Below are 23,308 nucleotides of genomic sequence, written 5' to 3'. Positions count from 1 at the left end.
CCCACTTTGCTGCTTCAAAGGGAGCCGGGGAGGAGGGAATCCTCTGCAGCCGCAAGCAGAGGATCCATAGTCGCCTTCTTTCCCTCCTCCGTGGTTGCTTTGAAGCAGGAAAGTGGGAGAGGAGCTGCTTACACGAGTGTAAGCTGCTCCCCTCCCACTTTGCTGCTTCAAAGGGAGCCGGGGAGGAGGGAATCTGCTGCAGCCACGAGCAGCGGAGGATCCATGGTCCCCTTCTTTCCCTCCTCCGTGGTTGCTTTGAAGGAGGAAGGTGGGAGAGGAGCTGCTTACACGAGTGTAAGCTGTTCCCTCCCACTTTGCTGCTTCAAAGGGAGCCGGGGAGGAGGGAATCCGCTGCAGCTTCCCCCACCTCCCGCAAAACCGGCAGAAGCCGTGAGCTCTTTAAAGGGGCTGCACAGCTTCTCCTGGCTTTTCTGGGAGGTGGAAGAAGGGACTGATGCAGCCAGTCAGTCCCTTTTCCCTCCTGGGGAAAAGCCCGCAAGAGCGCACGAAGCTTGTGTGCGGCTCTTGGGGGCTTTCCCCACCTGCCTCCCCCCTGCATTCGCTCCATAGGATGCACACACATTTTCCCTTGCTTTTTAGGAGGGAAAAAGTGCGTCCTATGGTGCGGAAAATACAGTAATTAATATTATGCAGAGTCAGACCTTTAAAAGCCCCTGAAGATACAACTTCAGAAACAATTGCTTAACTTGTACTTTTGTCAGGGAGCCAATAAATTATTGTGTACTGTATGGCACTTTCATAAGAGGTTATATTTACGCTGGCAGAATTGTTTTAATGTAATCAAATTCTCAGAGAATAAAGGAATTTATCATCCTCTATAGGCATTCTTGGTCGACATGAATTATCTAGACCCATTCCAATCTGGGTTCAGCCTTGACCATTGGTCCTAGCTTGTCTTGATCACTTTGATTGATGACCTTTATTGAGGGCAGGACAATAGGATGCAACTTTGCTCCTGCTTGTCTGTCTCCTTGCAACTTTCAATACCATTGGCCATGGTATCTCATTGACTGGTTCCATGGGATGAGAATTGGGGAAACTATGCTACATCAGTTCCTGTCCTGCCTATGTGGCAGAATCCAGAGAGCAGCATTGGGAGAGGTCCTATTTTATGCCAGACATTATTTGACATCTATATGAAGCTGTTGGGAGTGTTCATTAGGCGATGTCCATAACATCTGAATTGGGAGAGGTTGTGCTATGCCCTGGACCAGTGTATGGATGGTGGCAAGTAAGCTTCAACTGAATCCTGGCAAGACAGAGGTACTGTCAGTGGTTCCCAAATCCATGAAATTGGCCAATTGCCTGTCCTGGGTAGGAATGCACTCTGAAGGAGTAGGAACACAGTCTGGGGATGTTTCTGTATCCAGCTTCGTTGCTGGAAGGCCAGCTAGCCTCAGTGGCTAGGAGTGTCTTCTGTTAACTTCAGACTGGGATAATTTGTCCACAGCAGTTTAGGCACTGGTGATTTCAAGATTGGATTACTGCAACACACTCTATGTGGGGCTTTCCTTGTGCTGGATCTGGAAACTGCCAAGAGTGCAGAGTGCTACTGGATCACAGCTGACAGGGGTGTTAAAATATCTGCAACGGTTGCCAGTTTGTTGCCAGACCAAATTCAAGGTTTTATTATTAGTATATAAAGCCCTCAACAGTTTGGGACCACTTTATTTGGAAGCATTGCTTCACCCAAAATATGTCCACTTGACCCCTTTGATCTGAGGAACTGGCATTTTTACAAGTGCTACATAATGTTTTTTTCCACACTTGCAAGGAAATGATCCTTCAGTGTGGTAGGACATACTCTGGAACTCTGCCCATTGACATTTGACAGGCACCTTTGCTGTATTGTTTTCCGTGCCTGCTAAAACCATTTTTGTTTTGGTATGAGCACCCAGACATCTAATTTTGATACGTATTTTAGTATGTAATTTTATTTTATTCTGTATATTTTTATAGTTGCTGATTTTACTCATATTTTAAAATTATTAGGTCAACTTGTTTTTATCATTTGATTTTATCCATATTTTTAACATATATTTTATAATATTGTATGTAAACTGCTTAGAAGTTTTGATGATTAATCACCACATAAACCTTGTTAAATAAAATAAAGAAATATTCATCTATGCTTTTTTTTATTCCACAGGTGTTGAATGACACCTAAACACATCTAACGAAACAAAATACAATTGATAATTTATATGCCCCATTGAGATATGTTGCCCAAAGATAAAATGTTAGTAAATGACTACTTTAGCATTCAATACATTCATGCCAGGTGTTTGCTGTTTATTGTGTAATGCTGTATGCAATTCTGAAGGTACCAGAACATGCTTTTTCTACAGAATTAAATTTTCAATCTTTTAAAATGTTTCTACAAAGCCATATTTTTTTTGGCATGCTAATGATTCTGATTGTCTTTAAGAAAAAAATGTTTGTAAGAAACCTGATTTTCAGTTGCCTTGCCTTATGAAGCAGAGATATAAACAAGAGATATTTATCCACAGGCCCTTCATAACTCTCCTTGTCTAAGCTAGCAGTCAAGCTATGAAGCTATGGTTAACAGCTTTGGAACAAGCCAAGATATTAAACCATGGTTTAAAGTTGGTTTAATAACCTGACTAACCATGGTTGCTCAGCTTGTTTACTCTCTTATGTGAACAGAGGGTGTGTGTGCAGGCAAAAGGGTTGTTCATACATTTGAAACAAAAGATATGATCATCTAAATCCTCTGTATGGATATGCTACAAAAGAAATATTATTTCTGCAGTGATATACTGCAGAGTAGTTGTGTTGTAATTTCCAGCTCCCTAGATTGGGCAAAATCCAACATTGTGCAAGTAGACTTCTGTTTACACAGTGGGATTTCCCCTTCCCTTCCTCTCCTCCTCCATGCGGCCCCTCAATCTGCTCTGGAAATTTTCCTAATTCTTCAGAACAGATTTTCGGAGCACGTTTGGCTGCAGGGGTGAAGAGAGAAAGGGGAAATTCTGTTGTGAGTGTGGAAGTCCATTCTGTTTGTGCACAAACACCATAAAACCCATCATTCTTCTACTATGGTTTGAAATGTTCCTGACTCCTTAGGAAAAGTTTGGAACAAAACAAAAAGCCATTCATCAGTAATGCAGCTCACCTGCTTGGATTTTGACTTGGTGTAGTGAGATCTGTGTAATAACCTGAGAGCCAACTTTCTGTCAACAGTGCTAACACATTTGGCACCAACATTCCTTTTAGTTTTTTGTACACATTATTCTCTTTCTGTTTTATGGAAATTCATAAATCTTTCATCCAGCTGCAGAGAATTGATTATAGATCCCGTAGGTATGGGTAAAGTGAGGACAACTAAAATAAACTGGACTATTAAACGAGTCAAGTTCTTACTTGTTTAAAGAAAGTAAAAGAGGTTAGTTTTTACTGGTGACAGCACAAGGAGTTTGCTCACTGCACTTTCGTAACAAAACAATGAGTCTTTTTATGGTGTGTTGTAGCCTCAGGCCCAGGGGCTAGATGTGGTCTTCTCTATCTGACTCTTTGCAACCCAAGTACTTTTGCCTGGTTGGTATGTCATTGAACTCTTGTAAAACCTTTTGCCCATCTGGATGGAGGATAGAGTGGGTGTAAAAATAAGCCTACAGTTTAAATGCAAGTGAGAGTTTGACAACTGCTGGGGTGTGAAGGGTGCTAGATGTTCCCTGGGGCAAAGGAAGATGAGTCATTGCAGCTGTAAACTGTCACAGGGTTCTTCCATCGTCCTGGTAGAAATCCTAAACTTTATCCTGCAGATTTGAGTACAGTGGTACCTCTAGATGTGAATGGGATCCGTTCCGGAGCCCTGTTCACATCTAGAAGCATCTATATTCTCCATTAATAAGCTATAACTTCAAGGCTGATAAATTGGATCCTAGCAGTAGGAGATGGGTCATGATTTATTTTTATTTATTTTTTGTTTGGCATAACAGCAGAGAGCCTGGTCTGAGGGAGCCATAAGATATGGCATAAGTACACTTCTCTCCCCTGATCTGCCTCTTGGTGCTGCTTCATTTTGGCCTCTCTGTGGTTGTGTAGTGTTCCATTGGCATAGCAATGATTTTATACTGCCGTATTTTTAGTAGCAGAGATGCAGCTCAGTGCATGCTGGTGAGGTGAGGTTTGCCAAATCCTAAAGCTCCTCAGCTTGCATATCAACCTAGATCACATTTACAGAGTGTATGTGAGGTTGTTTGTAGCACATGGGTGACACTTAACACTGTCTTTTGCCGTTAGTAATGTTGTCCTTCATGTGAGCTGCATGCATTCTGTGGAAGAATGTTTTTACTCGTTACTGGTTTTGTTTATATGAACAGACCACTGGAACTATTGTTAACTACAATCAAAAGATTGATTTCTGCTGGAACAAGAGAGTTTATTTTGGCAAGAAGGAAGAGATGCTATCAGAAACTCATTGTGTGGTGTTTGTTTAACAGATGGTTGTAGCCAATTCCAGACAAAATTCAAAAACACTGGTTAATCTATCTGTGCGTGTACTATACATAATGCAGTATATTGTTAATCTCAGTTAAATTCAGTGTTGCCCATAATAAAAAAGTGACAGCTAAACAGCTCCCCTCCCCCCAAATTATTACATTGATTATGTTAAATGCAGTTTTCAGAGAGACTTTGCTGCTTATTTTACGGAAATCTTATGTTTTCTTGCAATATTTCTCGTTTGTTTGTTTGTTTGTTGTTTTTTAGCCTTCAAAACCTGAAATTGCCTAATTCCAGAGATTGGTTGATGGGTTTACACAGTGGCATCAACGTGCACGGTGTTTCACAAAGCATCATCACTTTTAATTTGCATACTGTCTTTCTATCTTACAATAGTCAAGGCGGTTTACAAGCTGAAGAAACAAAGAATGTACACCTTATAACAATCTAATGCAATACAAAAATATGATAATAAAACATAGCTTTAAAATAAGTAATCTACATCAAATAAACTTTTAACAATCATTAGAATAGTATAGAATAATAATAGCAGCATATAAAAATTAAACAGAAACCCACTCTTAAGCAAAATTCAATAGCTAAACGAAATAAATTCTGCTTCTTGATTAATCATGGGTACATTTTTATTTAAACAAAAATGTTGTAATTAATTAATCCAAACCATTTGCAACTGCCAAGTTATTGTGAACCCTTTGACACAATTCTGTCAGAAACTTCCGTATTAAATAGTCCAAATGCAGGACTCAAGTAGATGTCACAGACAGTGGCGGAGGAACCCTCTTTGGCACCTGGGACGGGATGCCGAGGGGTGGGGCGAGCCACCCGGTGGCGCACGCGCGGCATCCATTCGGACTGTGCATGTGCGGCATCCTGTCTGTATGGGTGTACGGACTGTGCATGCACATACTGACTGCGCACACCCTTGGCCGCTCTAAGCTGGGGGCAGGCAGGGGCCATCTTGTTACCCCCCCAAGTGGCACCCGGGGCAGATCTCCCCCTCCGCCCCCCACTTAGTATGCCCCTGGTCACAGAATCAATGCAAAATTATCATACTAACCCCACCTTAAGCACTGCAATGTGGCTTTAAAAGCTTTCTTTATTCAGCCTGCTTTTAATACCTGACAGGATGTTCCAAAGCCTGTCTGGGAAACAGTGAGGCATGATGGAGCAGCAGGGTTGCTTCTGTATCCACAGCCCTGTCACTCATATGGCTCAGGTAAGAAGCTGGAGGGGATAAAGTGCTATCGCAGCTCCAGGCTGGTAGTGGGGTCAGCTCAGGATCCTGGGACAGCTCAGCTTCTTCCCTGTTCTCCAGTGCCCTGTTTGGCGGCTTTTCTTGGGCTGCCACTGGTGGGGATTCCACTGGCACTACTTCCACTTTCCCCAAGGTTAATTTAGTCCAACCCTCTGCAATGCAGGAATCACAGCTAAAGAATCCTTGGCAGATGGCCATGCAACCTTTATTTAAACACCTCCAAGGAAAAGAGCCCTCCACCTTCCAAGGCCATCTGTTCCACTTTTGAAAGCTCTTACTTTCTGGAAGTTCTTCCTACTGTTAGCAGGAATATACAGACTTGCCATCACTGTTCTATGTTACAATGTGCTCCTGCTGTGGCCAGTAACTCCAGAGTATAAATGTGGATATTCTAGGTTATAGCATTTCATGTGTGTGTTGTAGATTCTGTCTACAAAGTGTTATTTAGTTCAGGGATAGCAGCTCTTTTTTTTTTCTATGAAGAGATGTTGAGCCCTGTGTGGATGAAGGCCATCTGATTGGATGTACTAAACAAAGGAGCAAGACTAATGTTTCTGTACACCACACTATTAAGAAGATAAAGAGACTCCTCATGGATTAGGTCAAAGGCCAATCTAGTCCAGCATTCTTATCCCATAGCGGCCAACTGTAGTATCCATCTCTCACCCGCATTCCCCAGCAGTTGTTGTTCAGAGGTATACTGGTAATGTACAGCTATCTCTCTCTCTCTTTTAACAAAGGAGAAAGCAGTAGTAGAAAGTATTGACAGGTACAAAGATTCTATTTAGGATAGCTTTCATAGCATGCAAAAACAAGCTTGCTTTTCAGTGACTCCTCTTATGAACTTCAAGCTTAGGTGCTAATTAAAAAAATTTCAGATGCTGCAGACTTTACAGAATTGTCAGCAAACACATACTGTTGGACTCTCAACACTCATATCATCCCTGACTTTGGTGCTTTCTGGCTTGGACTTCTAGAAGTTGGAATTTTGCAACTTCTGGAGGGCCACAGGTTCCCCATTCCTGGGCTACACATTAAAAAGTAGCTAGGTTTGAGTGCAATTTCCAATGGTATATATGTTTTTGAATTTAAAATTTTAAGAGCACAATTTCTGTCTGCCTTTTACATGAGATGAGTTTAATGGTTAATGGGATTTCAATTGACTATTTTAAAAACCTTTTCAGACAGAAGGCTAAAAATTGTGTATCCAGGGTGTAGCCATCCCTTAGATAGTGCTAGAGTTAATGATCAATTAATCTCCCACCCATTTTGGGGTATGGCAGTAAGTTGTTGGCTAACAATACTCTTTTCAAATATCCTGTCAGCCATGTATGTACTAAGTAACTGAGGCAAACCACTATGTTATTTCCTCAGTCTCTCATTTGCAATATGAGGATAATACATATGACTTTTAAAGGGCTGTGTGGTAGGACTTACTGAGAAAATGTAGGAACATTTGAACATTTGAACACTATATAAGTGTGAAGTATTTTATTTTTCTTAAAAATGAAAAACAAACAAACCTTCATTTACTGTAAGACATGGAAAGTTTTCTGTTATTGCATACTGTATAGTATATTCTATTACTGTATAGTGTCTATTACTATACTGTACAGGTCTTAATAATGGAGGATAAACAACTTGGATGCTTGATACAGTACATTACCTTGGTGATGGGTTTTAACTTACTGTTCTTAAGTGTAGCTACCACTCAGCAGTGGCCAGAGGATTGGAGAAGATCAGTCTACATCCCATTCCCAAAGAAGGGCAGTGCCAAAGAATGCTCCAACTACCGCACAATTGCACTCGTTTCACACGCTAGCAAGGTTATGCTTAACCAAGGGCAGGCTTAAGCAGTATATGGAACAAGAACTCCCAGAAGTGCAAGCTGGATTTTGAAGGGGCAGAGGAACCAGAGACCAAATTGCAAACATGCGCTGGATTATGGAGAAAGCTAGAGAGTTCCAGAAAGACATCTACTTCTGCTTCATTGACTATGCAAAAGCCTTTGACTGTGTCGACCACAGCAAACTATGGCAAGTTCTTAAAGAAATGGGAGTGCCTGATCACCTCATCTGTCTCCTGAGAAATCTCTATGTGGGACAAGAAGCTACAGTTAGAACTGGATATGGAACAACTGATTGGTTCAAAATTGGGAAAGGAGTACGGCAAGGCTGTATATTGTCTCCCTGCTTATTTAACTTATATGCAGAATTCATCATGCGAAAGGCTGGGCTGGATGAATCCCAAGCCGGAATTAAGATCGCCGGAAGAAATATCAACAACCTCAGATATGCAGATGACACAACCTTGATGGCAGAAAGTGAGGAGGAATTAAAGAACCTTTTAATAAGGGTGAAAGAGGAGAGCGCAAAATATGGTCTGAAGCTCAACATCAAAAAAACGAAGATCATGGCCACTGGGCCCATCACCTCCTGGCAAATAGAAGGGGAAGAAATGGAGGCAGTGAGAGATTTTACTTTCTTGGGCTCCATGATCACTGCAGATGGTGACAGCAGTCACGAAATTAAAAGACGCCTGCTCCTTGGGAGAAAGGCGATGGCAAACCTAGACAGCGTCTTAAAAAGCAGAGACATCACCTTGCCAACAAAGGTCTGTATAGTTAAAGCCATGGTTTTCCCAGTAGTGATGTATGGAAGTGAGAGCTGGACCATAAAGAAGGCTGATCGCCGAAGAATTGATGCTTTTGAATTATGGTGCTGGAGGAGACTCTTGAGAGTCCCATGGACTGCAAGAAGATCAAACGTATCCATTCTTAAGGAAATCAGCTGTGTGTGCTCACTGGAGGGACAGATCGTGAAGCTGAGGCTCCAATACTTTGGCCACCTCATGAGAAGAGACGATTCCCTGGAAAAGACCCTGATGTTGGGAAAGACTGAGGGCACAAGGAGAAGGGGACGACAGAGGATGAGATGGTTGGACAGTGTTCTCGAAGCTACAAACATGCGTCTGACCAAACTGCGGGAGGCAGTGGAAGACAGGAGTGCCTGGTGTGCTTTGGTCCATGGGGTCACGAAGAGTCGGACACGACTAAACGACTAAACAACAACAAACCAACCAGCACAGTCTTCTGAAGATAAGGCAGATTAAAACAAAGTTAAGCAATGCCTCTAAAATATCCTATTAATATTCATTGGATACCTTTAAAACATTTCAACTAGACTGCTCATAGGTGTGGCTTGTTGTAAAAAGTAAAAATGCTCAGCATTGCTATAAACCTGTCACTTCCCTGCTGTCCTGCAAACAAAAGATACTAAAATTTACAAGCAGCATGTGATACAAAAGATAAATTGAGTTGTTACCCACCCTCTGAAATGAAGTGCCCATGCTGTTACATTACAGATTTCCCATTGTTAATTATAGTCTGGGACAGGGTGTTGCTGTGTCGTCCTGTTGCCGGTTCTTTGTGAGCAACAGATGAACTTGACCTCTTCAGTTCTACTCACGGAGAAATGGGCAGTATGTTTTATGCCTCCTCCCTGCCACTGCCCCCACCCTTTTTGTTTACAATTTGTAGCACACTGGATGTTCAGATCAATCCGTGATTGAAGGACATGTGCTTCAAAACCTATCAGAGCAATTTGGGGTCAGTGACTTTCTAAACACTTTTTAAAACTTCAGGTTTATCCTGTAGACAACTGAACAATGCAGAGGAGTCCTGGAATTTTTCTATGTGATGCACATTCTAATGCACCATGTTGGAGCTCCTGATCTTGCTAGTGTATGTTGTTTCTTACAATGTCACAGCACCTCTCAGTTATTCTATCCAGCTATTCATTTTATTTAACACATTTATGTTCCACCCTTCCTCCAAGGAGCTCAGGGAGGCATATTGAGGATTATTATTATTTACTAATTTATATACACTTAATGCCAAAATAGGTTTCTAAGTGATTTCCAGAAATACAAAAACCAAGTTTCATAAACCCACGAAAATATAAATATCCACAAGTACAATTAAAGTACACAAAATATGTGAGACTGAAGTTCACTGTGGCTCTTCATGTGGTTTCAGCATGAATGTGAATGCAGTCACTATGTTAACAGCTGCTAATTCTGAAATCTGGGACACAATCCGAAACCATTCCGACATATTCTAGAATAAAGATGGTTTGAAGGGAAGGGTGTTGTTGTTATGTGGACATGTTTCCTGATGCTGCATTTACCTGTGTGATGCTTGGAAAGCCCTATGGCAGTATATATAAGGCTCTAAGCCTACCACTCTGTATTTATAGAAGACCAATGTGAAGGAAGAAATGCCTGACCAAGCATGGCCACATGGACACATGCTGCTTCCTAGCTGAAGTTCACATGAATGTACCAGCCTATTTTTTGCCTGCTTTTCTTGAACAAATTGTAACCAGGAAATGGCACCCCTCAGCAGAGTAACCAACTCAGATATTACTTTTGCCACACCGATGTGTCCATAGTGATGTTCTGCATGGTGGAGGGCATCAGAATATTAAATAGGGCTCTGAGCTGGGTGTGTATGTGATAACATTGAAAAGCAGAAAAATAAAATGTGAAATATGTCTTTTCTATACAGCAGATAGTTCTGTTTAATTTAGAACACAATCCTATATATGTCTGCTCAGAAGTAAGTTCTACTGAATTCAGTGGGGCCTTCTCAAATATAAGTGGGCATAAGATTACAGAGTTGGTTCAGTTTAGGCCATGCTCTTTCTCTGTGGGCTTTACTTTAGGCCAACTAGCCACTTTTGTTAAAGCAAGCACTTCTCTAGAACATCACCTAGTCACTTTATGACAAATGATAGTTGTGCATCATGAGTTTTTCAAAAAAGAAAAAGAAAGGATTAGATAACTGGGGAAGAATAATTGTTGAAAGGCTGTACCTAAAGAGTCATGAGCTGTGGAGTACAGTGGTACCTCGGGTTAAGAACTTAATTCGTTCTGGAGGTGCGTTCTTAACCTGAAGCTGTTCTTAACCTGAAGCACCACTTTAGCTAATGGGGCCTCCTGCTGCTGCCGCGCGGTGGCGGCGGCGCGGTTTCTGTTCTCATCCTGAAGCAAAGTTCTTAACCTGAGGTAGTATTTCTGGGTTAGCAGAGTCTGTAACCTGAAGCGTCTGTAACCTGAGGTACCACTGTATGTCAGAATTCCTCTGTGGTACTGCTTGCTCTGACAAATGTGTTATTAATATTGCATTTTGCAAGCGTGCTGCTTAGGGCCAGGCTTAATTTAATCTTTGCGTTTAACATGTAGGATTTTTGCAATGCAAATAGCATCAGCTAGGGGGCTGATAATTAAATAAATCTGAGCAGGTGTGGAAGATGCATGTAACCTCCCACCCACCCCCGCTACTATTCTGAGGAAAAACACCTGCATCTAAACATTTGAGAACACTAGGAATACATTGCTGGTTACTCAGCTAGCAAAAATTCAAATATGCTAATATTTAAATGTTTAATGGTAGTTGGTGAAGGATACAAAATATTATCTTTTACCCTTTTCTCTGTTTACATTTAATCAGCTCGTAAAAAGAGTTTGAAACCAGGATTAAATGTATGCAGGAAATCACTCACTACCAGGAAATCGCATAAAGAAACTAAATGTTTCCAGGAAAACTTGACTTTTAAAGAGCTGAGTTGCCTATTTAATTGATACTGGCAGTTGTGGATATTCAAAACACAAAAAGGTTAAAGAAAATGATTTTAATGAGAACATGAACAATTTAAAAGAGCTGTCATGAAGATTCCACTGAGACTAGCTTTTACTTATGTTGTCTCCAGAAATGGAACATTTGGGTAGAGTGTTATGAGTCAGTTTAGAATGACTCTTGTTGAGTCTCTTTTTAGGAGTGTGTTATAATTAGAGGCAGGGGCAACAATTGCCTATGTTTTCTGTGAGAAAGAAAAAAGATGCAGGCAGTTTCTTGCCAGAATTTCATTAGCTACTGCTTTTCTGAAGTCACTTGGTATAGTCAGATATGTTAAGCAAATACAGCAAATGAAAAACTTGCAAGATATAGATAGCTGTGCATCTCTCAATCTTTCACTTCTAACAAATGGCTCATCGCCACTTCCTGTCATGTAGTTTGGCTATGCAGGGTGGAGTTGCTGCTGAAAGAAACTGAAGGGGAAATGTGGGGACTTGGTGCGAGGTACAGATGGCTGTGAAGGTTACACTGTGAATTGTGCACCTGTGAAGTGTAGATGTGGTGTATGCGTACAGTACCTCATGGGCTGGTGCTGCTTTTTTGTGCATCATCAGGTAAGTTCAAGGTTGTGTGTGTGTGTGTGTGTGGTGTCTTTTGTTGAGTGTTTTGTGTGGTGCCTTTTTTAATTAAAAAAGTATATATATATATTTCATAAAAATGGAGCCAGACTTGTTAAAAGTAGGATCTAAAGTAGTTAACACGCAGGACAATTTTTACTCCTGTGGTGCTTCAGTTATTGCAGCCCTCCCCAGAGTCACAGTGTGCTTCTGGGTGGCATTCATTAACTGGATGATAATAAAAATTGTAAGGTAACAACAATGAGGTCATATTGTGTAGTCCCTGACAGTGTTGCTAGTCCATAATGTGTCAAGTATTTTTTTTGTCTCTCATTTTATGCAAGTACAATACATGTGAAACATCTATTTGAGTAATAACATGCTTAACACCCTCTGTTAAGTTCTTAACCCTTCCTAATGAGACTGACAGGCCATCGATTTTTGAGGTGGTTACTAAATAGCTTCCTTTTTGTGCTTATGGAGTTGATTGATCATAGTGAGCTGTTGCTGCCCTTAATTATATGAGTTAATTTTTTAAACATAATTATTCTGACTGCAGTTTTTATAAATTGTTGTCTTATTTATGTTCTGTTTGGAAGCCACTTTGGCTTCCATGGGCTGAAAAGCTAGTTAAAAGTTAAATCTAAAGACCTAAATGAAAATTTCACATGTTTTTACTTGCGTTCCTAAGAGCTAAACTGGCTAGCTACTTTTTTCAAATTCCTGATGTTTCTGAGTAAACTTCTTTTTAGAGGCAAGTTTCCTGATAACTTATCATGGAAAGTTTATTGCAGCACTCATATTGTACAATGGTTAAGTTTTTGTCATAAAGACACTAGTCATAGATTCTGAAGCTTAGATTTCAGAATAGTATGAAAATATAGTATGTCTCTTCTTCGAGATCATAGAAATCATAGATAAAGCCATTCAAGAAATTAAAATGCTGCTAATGGTTGCTTAGTATTAGATTTTCTGTCTTTAAAAGAAACAGTGTTTACTAATTCTGTGGCTTTAATGCTATAAATGTCTTGCTGACAACAAGAGAAAGTCTTAGATTACTTACTGTCATAGAGTATTCAATTACAAAAATAGTCAGAAAAGTTCTTCAAATCTCTCCCAGAATGGTTTAAATGTTACATGAAAGTGAACCATATGTCAGTAGTTAGTAAAGTGAAACTTGTTAGTTAATTCGTTAAGATTTAGTACTAAACTGAAGATTAAAGCAATTTCTAAAACATTGATCCATAACAACATATGGATTTGCATGAGTCCTTTTCATGATGAGTAAGTGATTTATTTATTGTCAAAATGTATATATTTCCTTTTTAGAAAACATTCAATGCATCTTAAAACAAGTGCTTATTCTTGTCATTCCAAAACTGAATAATCTTTGCTATTTGCATGCTGTTAGTATTGCAGAAGTATTAATTTTTCCTGCCTTTCTGTAGTGAACACTAGAAAACTGTGTTTATGTAATCCAGGGGTTATACCTGATGGACTCTGAGCTAGGTCACACCTAAGAAGGCTGGCAGATGGAACCCTAAACATCTTTTCCCCAACACCTGCCATAGATCTCTGACTTTACTTCCTTCCTAGTTCTTCTCCAAGTTCAGTATTAGTATGAGCTAGCATGTCCTCGTGTTGACTTCTTGGCTCCAACTTGGCTAAATGTAAAACCTATACTTCGACTGGCTCTGTTTGCTGTGAGTAATACACCTTAAGTTTCTTTTATCCCTTCAACCAGCAATCTTACCATACTATTTCTTTCTGCAGACTACTGCAATATAGTTACCAAACTCCAACAGGTTATGGGCGTAGTGCCAGTTTTTCTGTTGGTACAGAAAGATTTTAAATGAAAAATAATGGTTCAAGCAGGCATTAATGAGGGTGCTCTATATTCCAACCGCATGATACCCTTGTATTCCAGGAGGTTCATGGCAGAGGGGAGGCTATACTGCCACTGTAGGAATGGGATCAACAGCCTATAGTTCAGGTGACCAGCTATTATATTATATTTAGATCAAACATTATATCAAAATAACTTTATATGACGTGTTTATTATTTCAGTGTTTGTGAATAAATCATATGTTTTTGTAAGTTTTTGCATAATTCCTGCCTGATAAATACTCATTACAGAGCCACTAATTTTCTTATCAAATCAAAGATCAACAAGGGTAGTAATGTCTTGCTGCATAAGAGTTACCGTACTCTTCTTACCAGTTATCTTAACAGGAGATGAGAAAGAGATATCTAATTATATTAAAGAGTGGGGCTTTAGTTACAGGAATTAAAATGAGACATTGGAAAAGGAAGTCTAGGTTATCATTATCACTAGTTTAAAGCTACTGATGAAAGAGGATTTATGCATATCATTCAGAGAGGAAATCCAAACCTCAGTCATAAAGACAGTTGAGTTTCCTGTGATGTAGACTGAATTATAGAATGGTAAATAGGCTCAAAGCAGAGGACTCTTCCCTTCCACTCTTTCACCAAGCTAATCACAGGGTAAATGATATTACCTGTCCTCCAGTCATGTAAGTTCACTCATCTAGACACCTCTCGCCATAAAAGACTCTTGAATATGCCATAAGACTTACCAAATATGTTTTGGCATGAGATTTCAGGGACCAGAGCCCACTTTATCAGATGCATGGAGTGTTATCCTCAGTTGGCAGGTGTTGAAACTGTATAGTATTATTCTTTAAGGGAATGGTTTGGCAGTGATACAGGGAAAGGTCTAGGGATATCTTTTTATGTATCTCCCACTGAATATTATGAAAAGTGAAAGCAAGTGGGGTTTCTACTCCTTCCTTTTCTCTATAGTCTGTAGAAATAGAATTCTGTTTGCTGTAAGCACAGTTTGTGAGACAGAGCAAGAACTGTATTAAAGAAGTAAAGTTTCCAAGAACCATCACTCCTGTTAAGAAAACCTTGCCTCTTGCAAGAGCAGCTGTATGTACATATGGATAGAAAAAACCAACAAATGGTAAAAGGTGGGGTCAAAGGGCCATAAAATAAGTATTCGGTATGAGAGCTGATGTATATATGTAAACTAGCACTGAAATAATAAGCACTGCCTGAAAGCAAGCTAGTTATTTTGATGTATCCTTCTGCACAGATGTGCAATAGAATATTTGTGCACATCTGTGTGTCTCTATTCAACAAAGCGCAAAACAACAACAGCAGAATATCCCAGTTCTTAGTCTTGTGATATTTTGAGGCCCTTCCTCTGTTCTATGGCAGCAACAAAGCTAAGAGGAGACTTTGTTCCCTGCTGCCATGGCAAGCTTGCCAACATGAACAAAAAGCAACTGGGGCCTCCTAAAGCATAAAGACAAGACAATAGTTTGGCACCAGCTTCCTGGCACAATGTGCTGCATAAAATTATACACTGAAATTAAGCATACGTTCAGCTACAATGCCACATTTGTTGAAAGTAACAATGTTTGGATGTAGATGCCAAAGTCACCTCGAACAGAAAAGCTGACATGAAGTCATCCTCAGTTTCACAGTGGAACTGAATATACCACTTGTAATACATCAAAACACATCCACTGAATTGACAGGCCAGAGCAATTTGCTCCAATCCCTCCTTCTGTTCATTCTTTTTTAACTCTCTATTTTCACAGGTTATAATTATCCACAGTTATATAGTTAGCTAAATTGGTGTATTTGGTATAAAGTTTGGTACTTGTAGAACACAAGTTCAACAGACCTCACACCTGTGGTTCTCATTCTGCTGTTTGAGATCCAATGTAAATTGGATATAAAACTGTCAGGAATAGATTTACCTTCTTATCATTTGCAAGGTTACTTAAAGAACTATTAATGTGTCTTTCCTTGCAATAGGTGGCAAAATGAAGCATATTAAAAAGAGTTTTCTGAAATAAGCCACAGCAGTTGAAGTGTTCTCCTGTTACACGACTTGATGCCAGTTTTCTTTGTAGAATTGTAAGCAGGCTGAACCTTGGTGCAAGATTTAAAAATGTCCTGCCTTTTATTATTAATGTCTTACTCAGGTTTCTGCTTTGAAATAAAAATCACAGATGCCAAATGGGAAATTTGATTACTTGATACAATAGCCTAGGATTAGTGGTTCTTTCAAAAATAGACTAATCTCATGGGTTTACTTACCTGCCACAGCAATCTAATAAGTAGGCTGTGATTTTCCATTTGGAAAACATCTTTTCTACCAATATTTCACTTGGTAGGGCAAAGTTATAATTCTCCTTTTAATGACAAATGAAGTAAAGAAAAAATAAATGGAATTAATATTCTAAAATTCATATTAACATATTTTAGTGGCTAACAGTGGTATTGTTTGTGAATGGGTAAGATGCCACACATAAAATATATGTGAGTGTTTTCATTCTGCAAGTGACCTGTTTGCTTTTTGCCATTTTGAAATGACCAATTAAAATGTGATTTGCATTAAATGGGCCTAATCTTTTAGTGAAAAGGTATAGTTGTATAAGATGCCCAGTGCGAGAATATCTGCTCACCTGGGGCTCCAGTAGGGTGGCACTTCCCACACTCTGCGGCTGGTCCTGGGAGGCAGCCATCTCCCAACCCAACTACGGGAGCGGATGGTCACCTAGTGCTACCCACTTCCAACCATGCTGGGGCCTCCGTTTTGAGCAGGCCTTTCCCACAAAGGCAATCAGGGCAGGGGCTTGTTTTTGTCTAATCTTTTAGCAAAAAGGTATGTCTAGTGTGAGAATGCATTATGTGTAAGTTGGTATGCCATTAAATGTCAATGTTGGTTATATTAAAAGGTTAATTTGTTCAATCAATAATAACAGGTTGACTTTACTTTTTAATTTATTTAGTTAGAGCAGTGGTTCTCAACCTTTTTTCTCTGGGCTACGCTTTTGGTAGCTCTTTCCAGGTTCTCCAGAAATGTGTGGAAAAGAATTACATGGAAATGTACAAATATAAGAGGCGCTTTTGACTTTATGTTATTGAGGTTGGAGGACGCATATGTGGAAGTGTATGCATGCAAGAGATGCAGGGCAATGTGATTAAAAAAGTGAGAAGAGTGAATTAGTGAATAGCTTCCACCCATCTTCAAACACAGCAGGGGTTTGAAGCATACCCTGACCCCCATCCTGTAATGTCATTGCAGGTTTGCCATTTGATTTGCATACATACCTTATTATTATTTCTAAGCCCCAAACTCTACTTTTCTAGAATGTCCCCTGTGCTTTCACCTTTTCCAGTCTTATACATGAAATGGTATCTTTTAAGGACAGGCAACAGTTAACATTTTCATGAAAGAGAGAGCTTTCTAGTCTACACTATAGACTATCTTCTGCATATCTTTTCTTCCAGGAAATATTTAAGTTGCCAGTTGTGACAGCTTGATAAGTTGTATACAAATGTACCTGTGCCTGGAGTTGTCTCTTTGAAAGAAACAAACCTCAAAGAAGCTGTGCTTATCAGTGAGGATTTCAGTTTTTTAAAAAAACCACTTCTGTATAGCCTTTAAAAAGTATTCAGGGCTAAATGTTTTTGATGTAGAATGTTTGTTTCTGTTGCTGGAGTTTCAGGTTATGCTGGAGAAACCCTGTATTAGCTATCTGCGCACAGTACAACGTTGGCCTTCCCCATTTATGTGTAGGTATCTTTGGGACTGTTGTGTTGGTGACCTTGTGTGAGTTGATTTCATGCCCATTCCTGACAGTAGTGCTTCAGTTAGCAGTAGCCAAATGCTCTGCTGGCTGGTTGGCATTCACTCAAAGAGGGTAAGATGCCAGGGGGCTGCCACTATGCATTCATTCAGCGTCTGTTGAAAAAACAAAGGTTGTTACATGGTCACCCTGAAACTTCAGGTGTCTAGACTGCTGGTGGTAGTATGCAGTCCAACTCTCATATGATACTGTGGCCATGTAAACACTTGAAAAATGTTTTAGTTGTATTATAATGTTATAAGTTGAAAAAGAAACATGTAAGAAGTATTTTGTTTGCTGGTCTTCTGCTAAGATATGAGCCCTTCTTTTTCTTTTTTTTTAATAGAAGAAACGCAAGCAAAGTGCCCAGAGCGAAGATGTAATCAGTGTCTGCAGCTTTGACTCAAGTGTGAGTAATTGTTTTCTGAAATGTAATGGGCCCAGTGTGGTTTGCTAGAGTGGGAATAACATTGGCCATTTGGGGGCCAAACTGTTTGTTCCTGTCATAAAAATACCTTCTGCTCTGCATGTTGAAATATTGCTGACAAACTTAAAACTTTCTATTTTTGAAGCATGTGTAATTCAAGGAAACAAGTTCTATGTCCAGGAAGATAGTGCAAGTGGAATAGAACATTGTTGCATGAACTCCTGCTGATAAATTAATATTACAGCTTAAATTTCTGCATGCAACCCCAAAACATTAAGCCATGCAGAAATACAGTATATTCCTGTGCTTGATTTTATTGCTGTGACTTTACTTGATTATGAGTTATACTGGTGTTGTAAAATGCACTTGGAAACTAATTCCATCCTAATACCTTTCTTGAATCCCTAATGAAGACTTATATTAAAAGTGGCACATTTAATAATATGGACTGATTCAGACATAATACATCCAGTGGTCATGTTCACATGTTCATGTTAAACCACCAAGCTACATTGCCAGCTGAAAATACAATTGTTTGCACATGTATTTGTTGAATAGAAAGTGTCTTTTTATTTGATTTTGTTTCAATTGTTGTTAATTGATTGCTGTGTGTGTGTTGGTTTTTATATGCCTCGTGATTTGAATTCAGTGAAATTGCTCTTAATATTTTAAATTTATTTCACTATTACCCTATTTAAGGATTGTGTGTTGTTGAAGGGCAGATTAACAATGTTCTCAAATGTATAAGCAATAAACTTAAACCATGGTTAAGAATGATGTATATGAGCTGGAATAAACCTGCATGAGCCACGGATGTGCACACTCTGCCTTCCCTTCTTCTACCCAGATGGGATGAGGACCTCAGCAGTATTTACTTTCAGGTGCCTTTTAAATATCGCTGGGCATAGCATCCAAACTCAGAAGAGGCAGACTGGGATAGTGAGGGATTTGGAAACCAAGTCTTACAATGAATACTTGAAAAGCTGGGCGTGTTTAGCCTGGAGAAGAGTAAAGGAAGACACGGTAGCAATCTTCAAATACCTGAAGGGCTGTCAGACAGAAGATGGAGCAAACTTGTTCCTTATTTCTTGAGAGGGCAGGACCAGAACCTGTGGGTGGAAATTACAGCGAAGCAGATTTCAGCTGAATTTTAGGATAAATATTTTGAATGTAAAATCTGTTCGGCAGTGGAACATGATGGCTTTGGGTGAGGGGTAGCCTCTCTTTCACTGGAAACATTTACTTGACAAACCACCTATCAGGAATGCATTTTCTTGTGAGCAGGAGGTGGACTGGATCACCACCAAGATGCCTTCCATTACTTATCATTACACTTAATGCAATAAGGGTGCTTCCAAAGCAGTATTACTGCTCTAAAAAAAATGTACCTTCCTTCCTCTGATGCCTACCTGCTTTGGTTGAAAATTGAACATGTTCCATATACTTTCCAGCAGCAAGATGCAGGCCTTCTGTTCCAGCAGAATCTGTAAACCTTTGTGACCTTTTAATCTTCTTCCTGCTGTGTGTGCTTGTTTTAAATGAAGCCAACTCCAGGTTAATGGAGACCCTAAGCAAAGTGTCCTTGGGATGGGTCTGCTCCTTTTGTCAGTGGTCCTTGGTCAGCTCACCTGACTGCAGTGGCAGCGCTCAGAGCAATGCTGGGTGATTATGCCTTTCAGATTTCCCAAGTGATGGTAGGTCTGGTGGCATTTTGAGAAATTACAGCTACTGCCAAGCCAGAACAAAATCAAATTTAAGAAAAGCCCAGATCAGACCATGCTCATCAGGGCTGATAGTGCTGTAGTCCAGAACATATGGAGGGCACCAAACTGGGGAAGGCTGCTATAAAGGATCATAATGTTTCTATCTTTAGTCTTTGTATATGTATGTACGTAATTTATTCTGTAATTAAAAAACAAACTTCTGTATTAGTGCAACCATCATGTGTGATCCATTCAGAGACCTTAGTATGGTTCCTTTGAAACAGCCTTTTGAATACTTAACTTAAGATTTAATTTAACTGTTTTTAATCTTATCATTAAACACATTCATTAGTAAGTGTATACCCATCTTTTATATAATACGTATACAAATTTATAAGCCACACTTTGCAGCATAATAAATGTGTGTTCTCTTTCTGTAATGCACACTTCCCAGATGTCACTGAATACATGACCGGGAGATGAGGACACTTCAGTTTAATCCTTTCATAAACATAATGCCATTTTAATAAGAGAAACTCAGCTGCCCTGTTTCCAGTAACACTGCTGTGTCCGCCATAGTGAGATTAATGATGGGCTAATTAAAGAACTGAGAAATTGATCATTAATGCTTGTCGCATTTTCTCCTCCATACCTACCTCTTCATGTTTGGCACATATGCTAGGAAAACTTGTATGTGCGCGTGTGTGTGGAAAGGGTTGTCAGTTGTCACTTGCTTAAACAATTTTAGCTTTTTGTTGTTAGCATGTGTTTGATGCTGATAACAGCACTTCCCTGTCAGCTCTCTACAGAGCTGTACCACTCAGAACATAATTCCTAGATGGCAAGTGGATATGTAGTGCATAGCAACTGTTTCCAATAATTAAACAGTTAACTGAAATGTGTTTGAATTGTTTTGTATTATAATGGCTACATAGACCTTAAAACATTTTAGGCCAGTGGTAATATTGACGCGGGTGGCGCTGTGGGTAAAACCTCAGTGCCTAGGACTTGCTGATCGCATGGTCGGCGGTTTGAATCCCCGCAGCGGGGTGCACTCCCGTTGCTCGGTCCCAGCGCCTGCCAACCTAGCAGTTCGAAAGCACCCCCGGGTGCAAGTAGATAAATAGGGACCGCTTACTAGCGGGAAGGTAAACGGTGTTTCCGTGTGCGGCTCTGGCTCGCCAGAGCAGCTTCGTCACACTGGCCACGTGACCTGGAAGTGTCTGCGGACAGCGCTGGCTCCCGGCCTCTAGAGTGAGATGAGCGCACAACCCTAGAGTCTGTCAAGACTGGCCCGTACGGGCAGGGGTACCTTTACCTTTACCTTTAATATTACTGGTTGTTTCTGTGCAGCTAAATTGGGAAGGAACCAGCACATGTGAGGGAAGTGGGGGAGGACATGTATGAGCATAAAGCCTGCCTACACAGCACTGGTGGGACCAGAAGACAACTATTATAACTGTGCAAAATGTGATGTTTTGGTTCAGACCACTATCCTGTTAAGCGAAAATTATTTGGTTCCATGTTCTTCAATGGAACTAAATTTTCTTAATTTTGCAATCCTAACGTCACTTATTAAGAAGTCCCATTGACCTCAGTTGGGCTTACTTCTGAGTAGGCATGTTTAGGATTGCAGCCTACTTAGGCATAGGCTGGTACAACTATCTAGCTAAATAAATAAACAAACTAAACATTCTGAGACATTTTGTTGACGGGGTATGAAAATCCATATATAACAATTAATGAACCATTTTGCATTTTATTCAAGACTAAATAAAGGGTAGACAGATACAGATTAGTTATTAGCATCTACCTTCCTTACTTTAGTTTTTATATATCATTGGCTAACAGTTAAGCTAGAATTGCTTACATAACATTTGTCTGAATAGTTTAGCTTTCATTTCATTCTTCATACAGTTGTGTGTGTGGTTTAACATCTAGTAGGCTAGAGCCTCAAACATTAAGATCCTTGGTTTACATTGCAGCCATTCTATCAAAGGGAAGATAAACTGGAATATTGAATACATTAGTCTGGTAAAGAAAGATTTTGCTTTTAAAATATGGCATTATTAACATCTTTATAGCTTTATTCATACAGTGAATAGCACCATATTGCACCCATTTCCAGTTAGTAAATATATCTGTCCACACTTCATGTCCATGTATAAAAATAGTGTTGTACTATACAATACATCTTAGCTGTGCCAAACTGTCTACCTTTTTCATAATAGTCTGTCATGAAGGGATAGTTTCCTGTCCATCTTTCATAGGATGTGCTGAAGCTTTTCTTATGTTTCTGCTGGTTCAGAACAATAGAGATACTTCGCATAAAGACATCAATGGTTTTGTGCAGAATGTCTTTTTTTATATATACAATTGATCGGAATTGCAGTCTTTAGCTCATTTGGCAAGTTTTATTTGAGACCTTGAGATATGCACTTGAATTGATGGCTTCTTACTTGAATGTATCAGAAATCACCTTGGAAGATATGATGCTGTCTCATTGAAACAAGTATAAAACTCAGAATAAAACAAGAATAAAACTCAGGTGCTGTAAAACAGGCAAAGTGTACCTCCTCAGCAGTAGCCTGCTTTTATTTTCAGAAAGGTAACCATTTTATACCAGATGCTATTCAGATTTTTCAAGCTAAAGTGTCGTCGCAGCTACTTTTTGGGATCCCAATATGGATATTAGCATATAATAGTGATTTAGATAAGATGCACTCAAGTTTCTTGAGACATATCATGGGACTCCCAAGTTCAATCAAGTATGAGACAATGTGTGCAGAACTAGGTATGCACACAAGACCTTTTGAACATTTCCCTCTCAGCTTTTGTCAAGGGCAGATATTTAAACATCCCCAGAAATGATAGACATTGCAGATATTCTTTGAATGTGGTGGACACTGTAGAACATATTCTTGTTAAGTATCATTCATCACGAAACAGGAAAAGGGTGCAGATAACTTTAAGGACATTTCCTATGAGTTCTGGGTGTGGTTTTCCAGGCTAATTAAGCACAGCTGGTTATGTGTATAAAGAGAAGAAGTTCCAGTTTGCAACTGCCTGCAGAAACAGAACACCCACATGCTTTGTGTTTGTATAGTTGTAATAAAACTTGTTTGAGTATTTTACATCAGTCTCGTGGTTCTGTCATCTGCCGCCAGGGAAAATTCGCCTCCAATAATTCTTTTCTACTGTCCTTTCTACAACCAGTTACACAAACACATGCTATCCCCTCTTTTGGGGAGTCCAACATCACAGCACAATGAAAGTATCAGATTCTATCTGTCTGACATTAACCTGGAAGTAACTACAAGGGTGGCTGAGGAAACCTAGTCAGATGGGCAGAGTATAATAATAATAATAATAATAATAATAATAATAATAATAATAATAATAATTATTATTATTATTATTATTATTATTATTTATAACCACTCCTATACCAACAAAAGAAAAACCTGAAGTATCAGAACAATTATCCAT

General features: G+C 39.6%; 1 protein-coding gene across 6 annotated transcripts in view; it reads left to right on the top strand.

The window, feature by feature from the left end:
• Positions 1 to 23,308, top strand: part of ARHGEF3 (Rho guanine nucleotide exchange factor 3) — a 103,753-nt gene that overhangs the window by 25,551 nt on the left and 54,894 nt on the right. For 5 of the 6 annotated variants that reach the window (XM_083489344.1, XM_083489350.1, XM_083489342.1 and 2 more), the window contains one exon: positions 18,036 to 18,098. In XM_083489344.1, coding sequence (XP_083345470.1) covers positions 18,036 to 18,098 — 63 coding nt within the window. Of the gene's footprint in view, positions 1 to 11,885; positions 12,017 to 18,035; positions 18,099 to 23,308 lie in introns of those variants that run through there. The other variant, XM_083489347.1, reaches the window with a different exon arrangement.

This window comes from Podarcis liolepis (genome assembly GCF_965112155.1).
Source record: "Podarcis liolepis genome assembly, chromosome: 2".
In the NCBI taxonomy this organism is placed as follows: Eukaryota; Metazoa; Chordata; class Lepidosauria; order Squamata; family Lacertidae; genus Podarcis; species Podarcis liolepis.
Note: the sequence above shows the minus strand (reverse complement) of the source record. Positions and strands in the feature narration are given on the sequence as shown.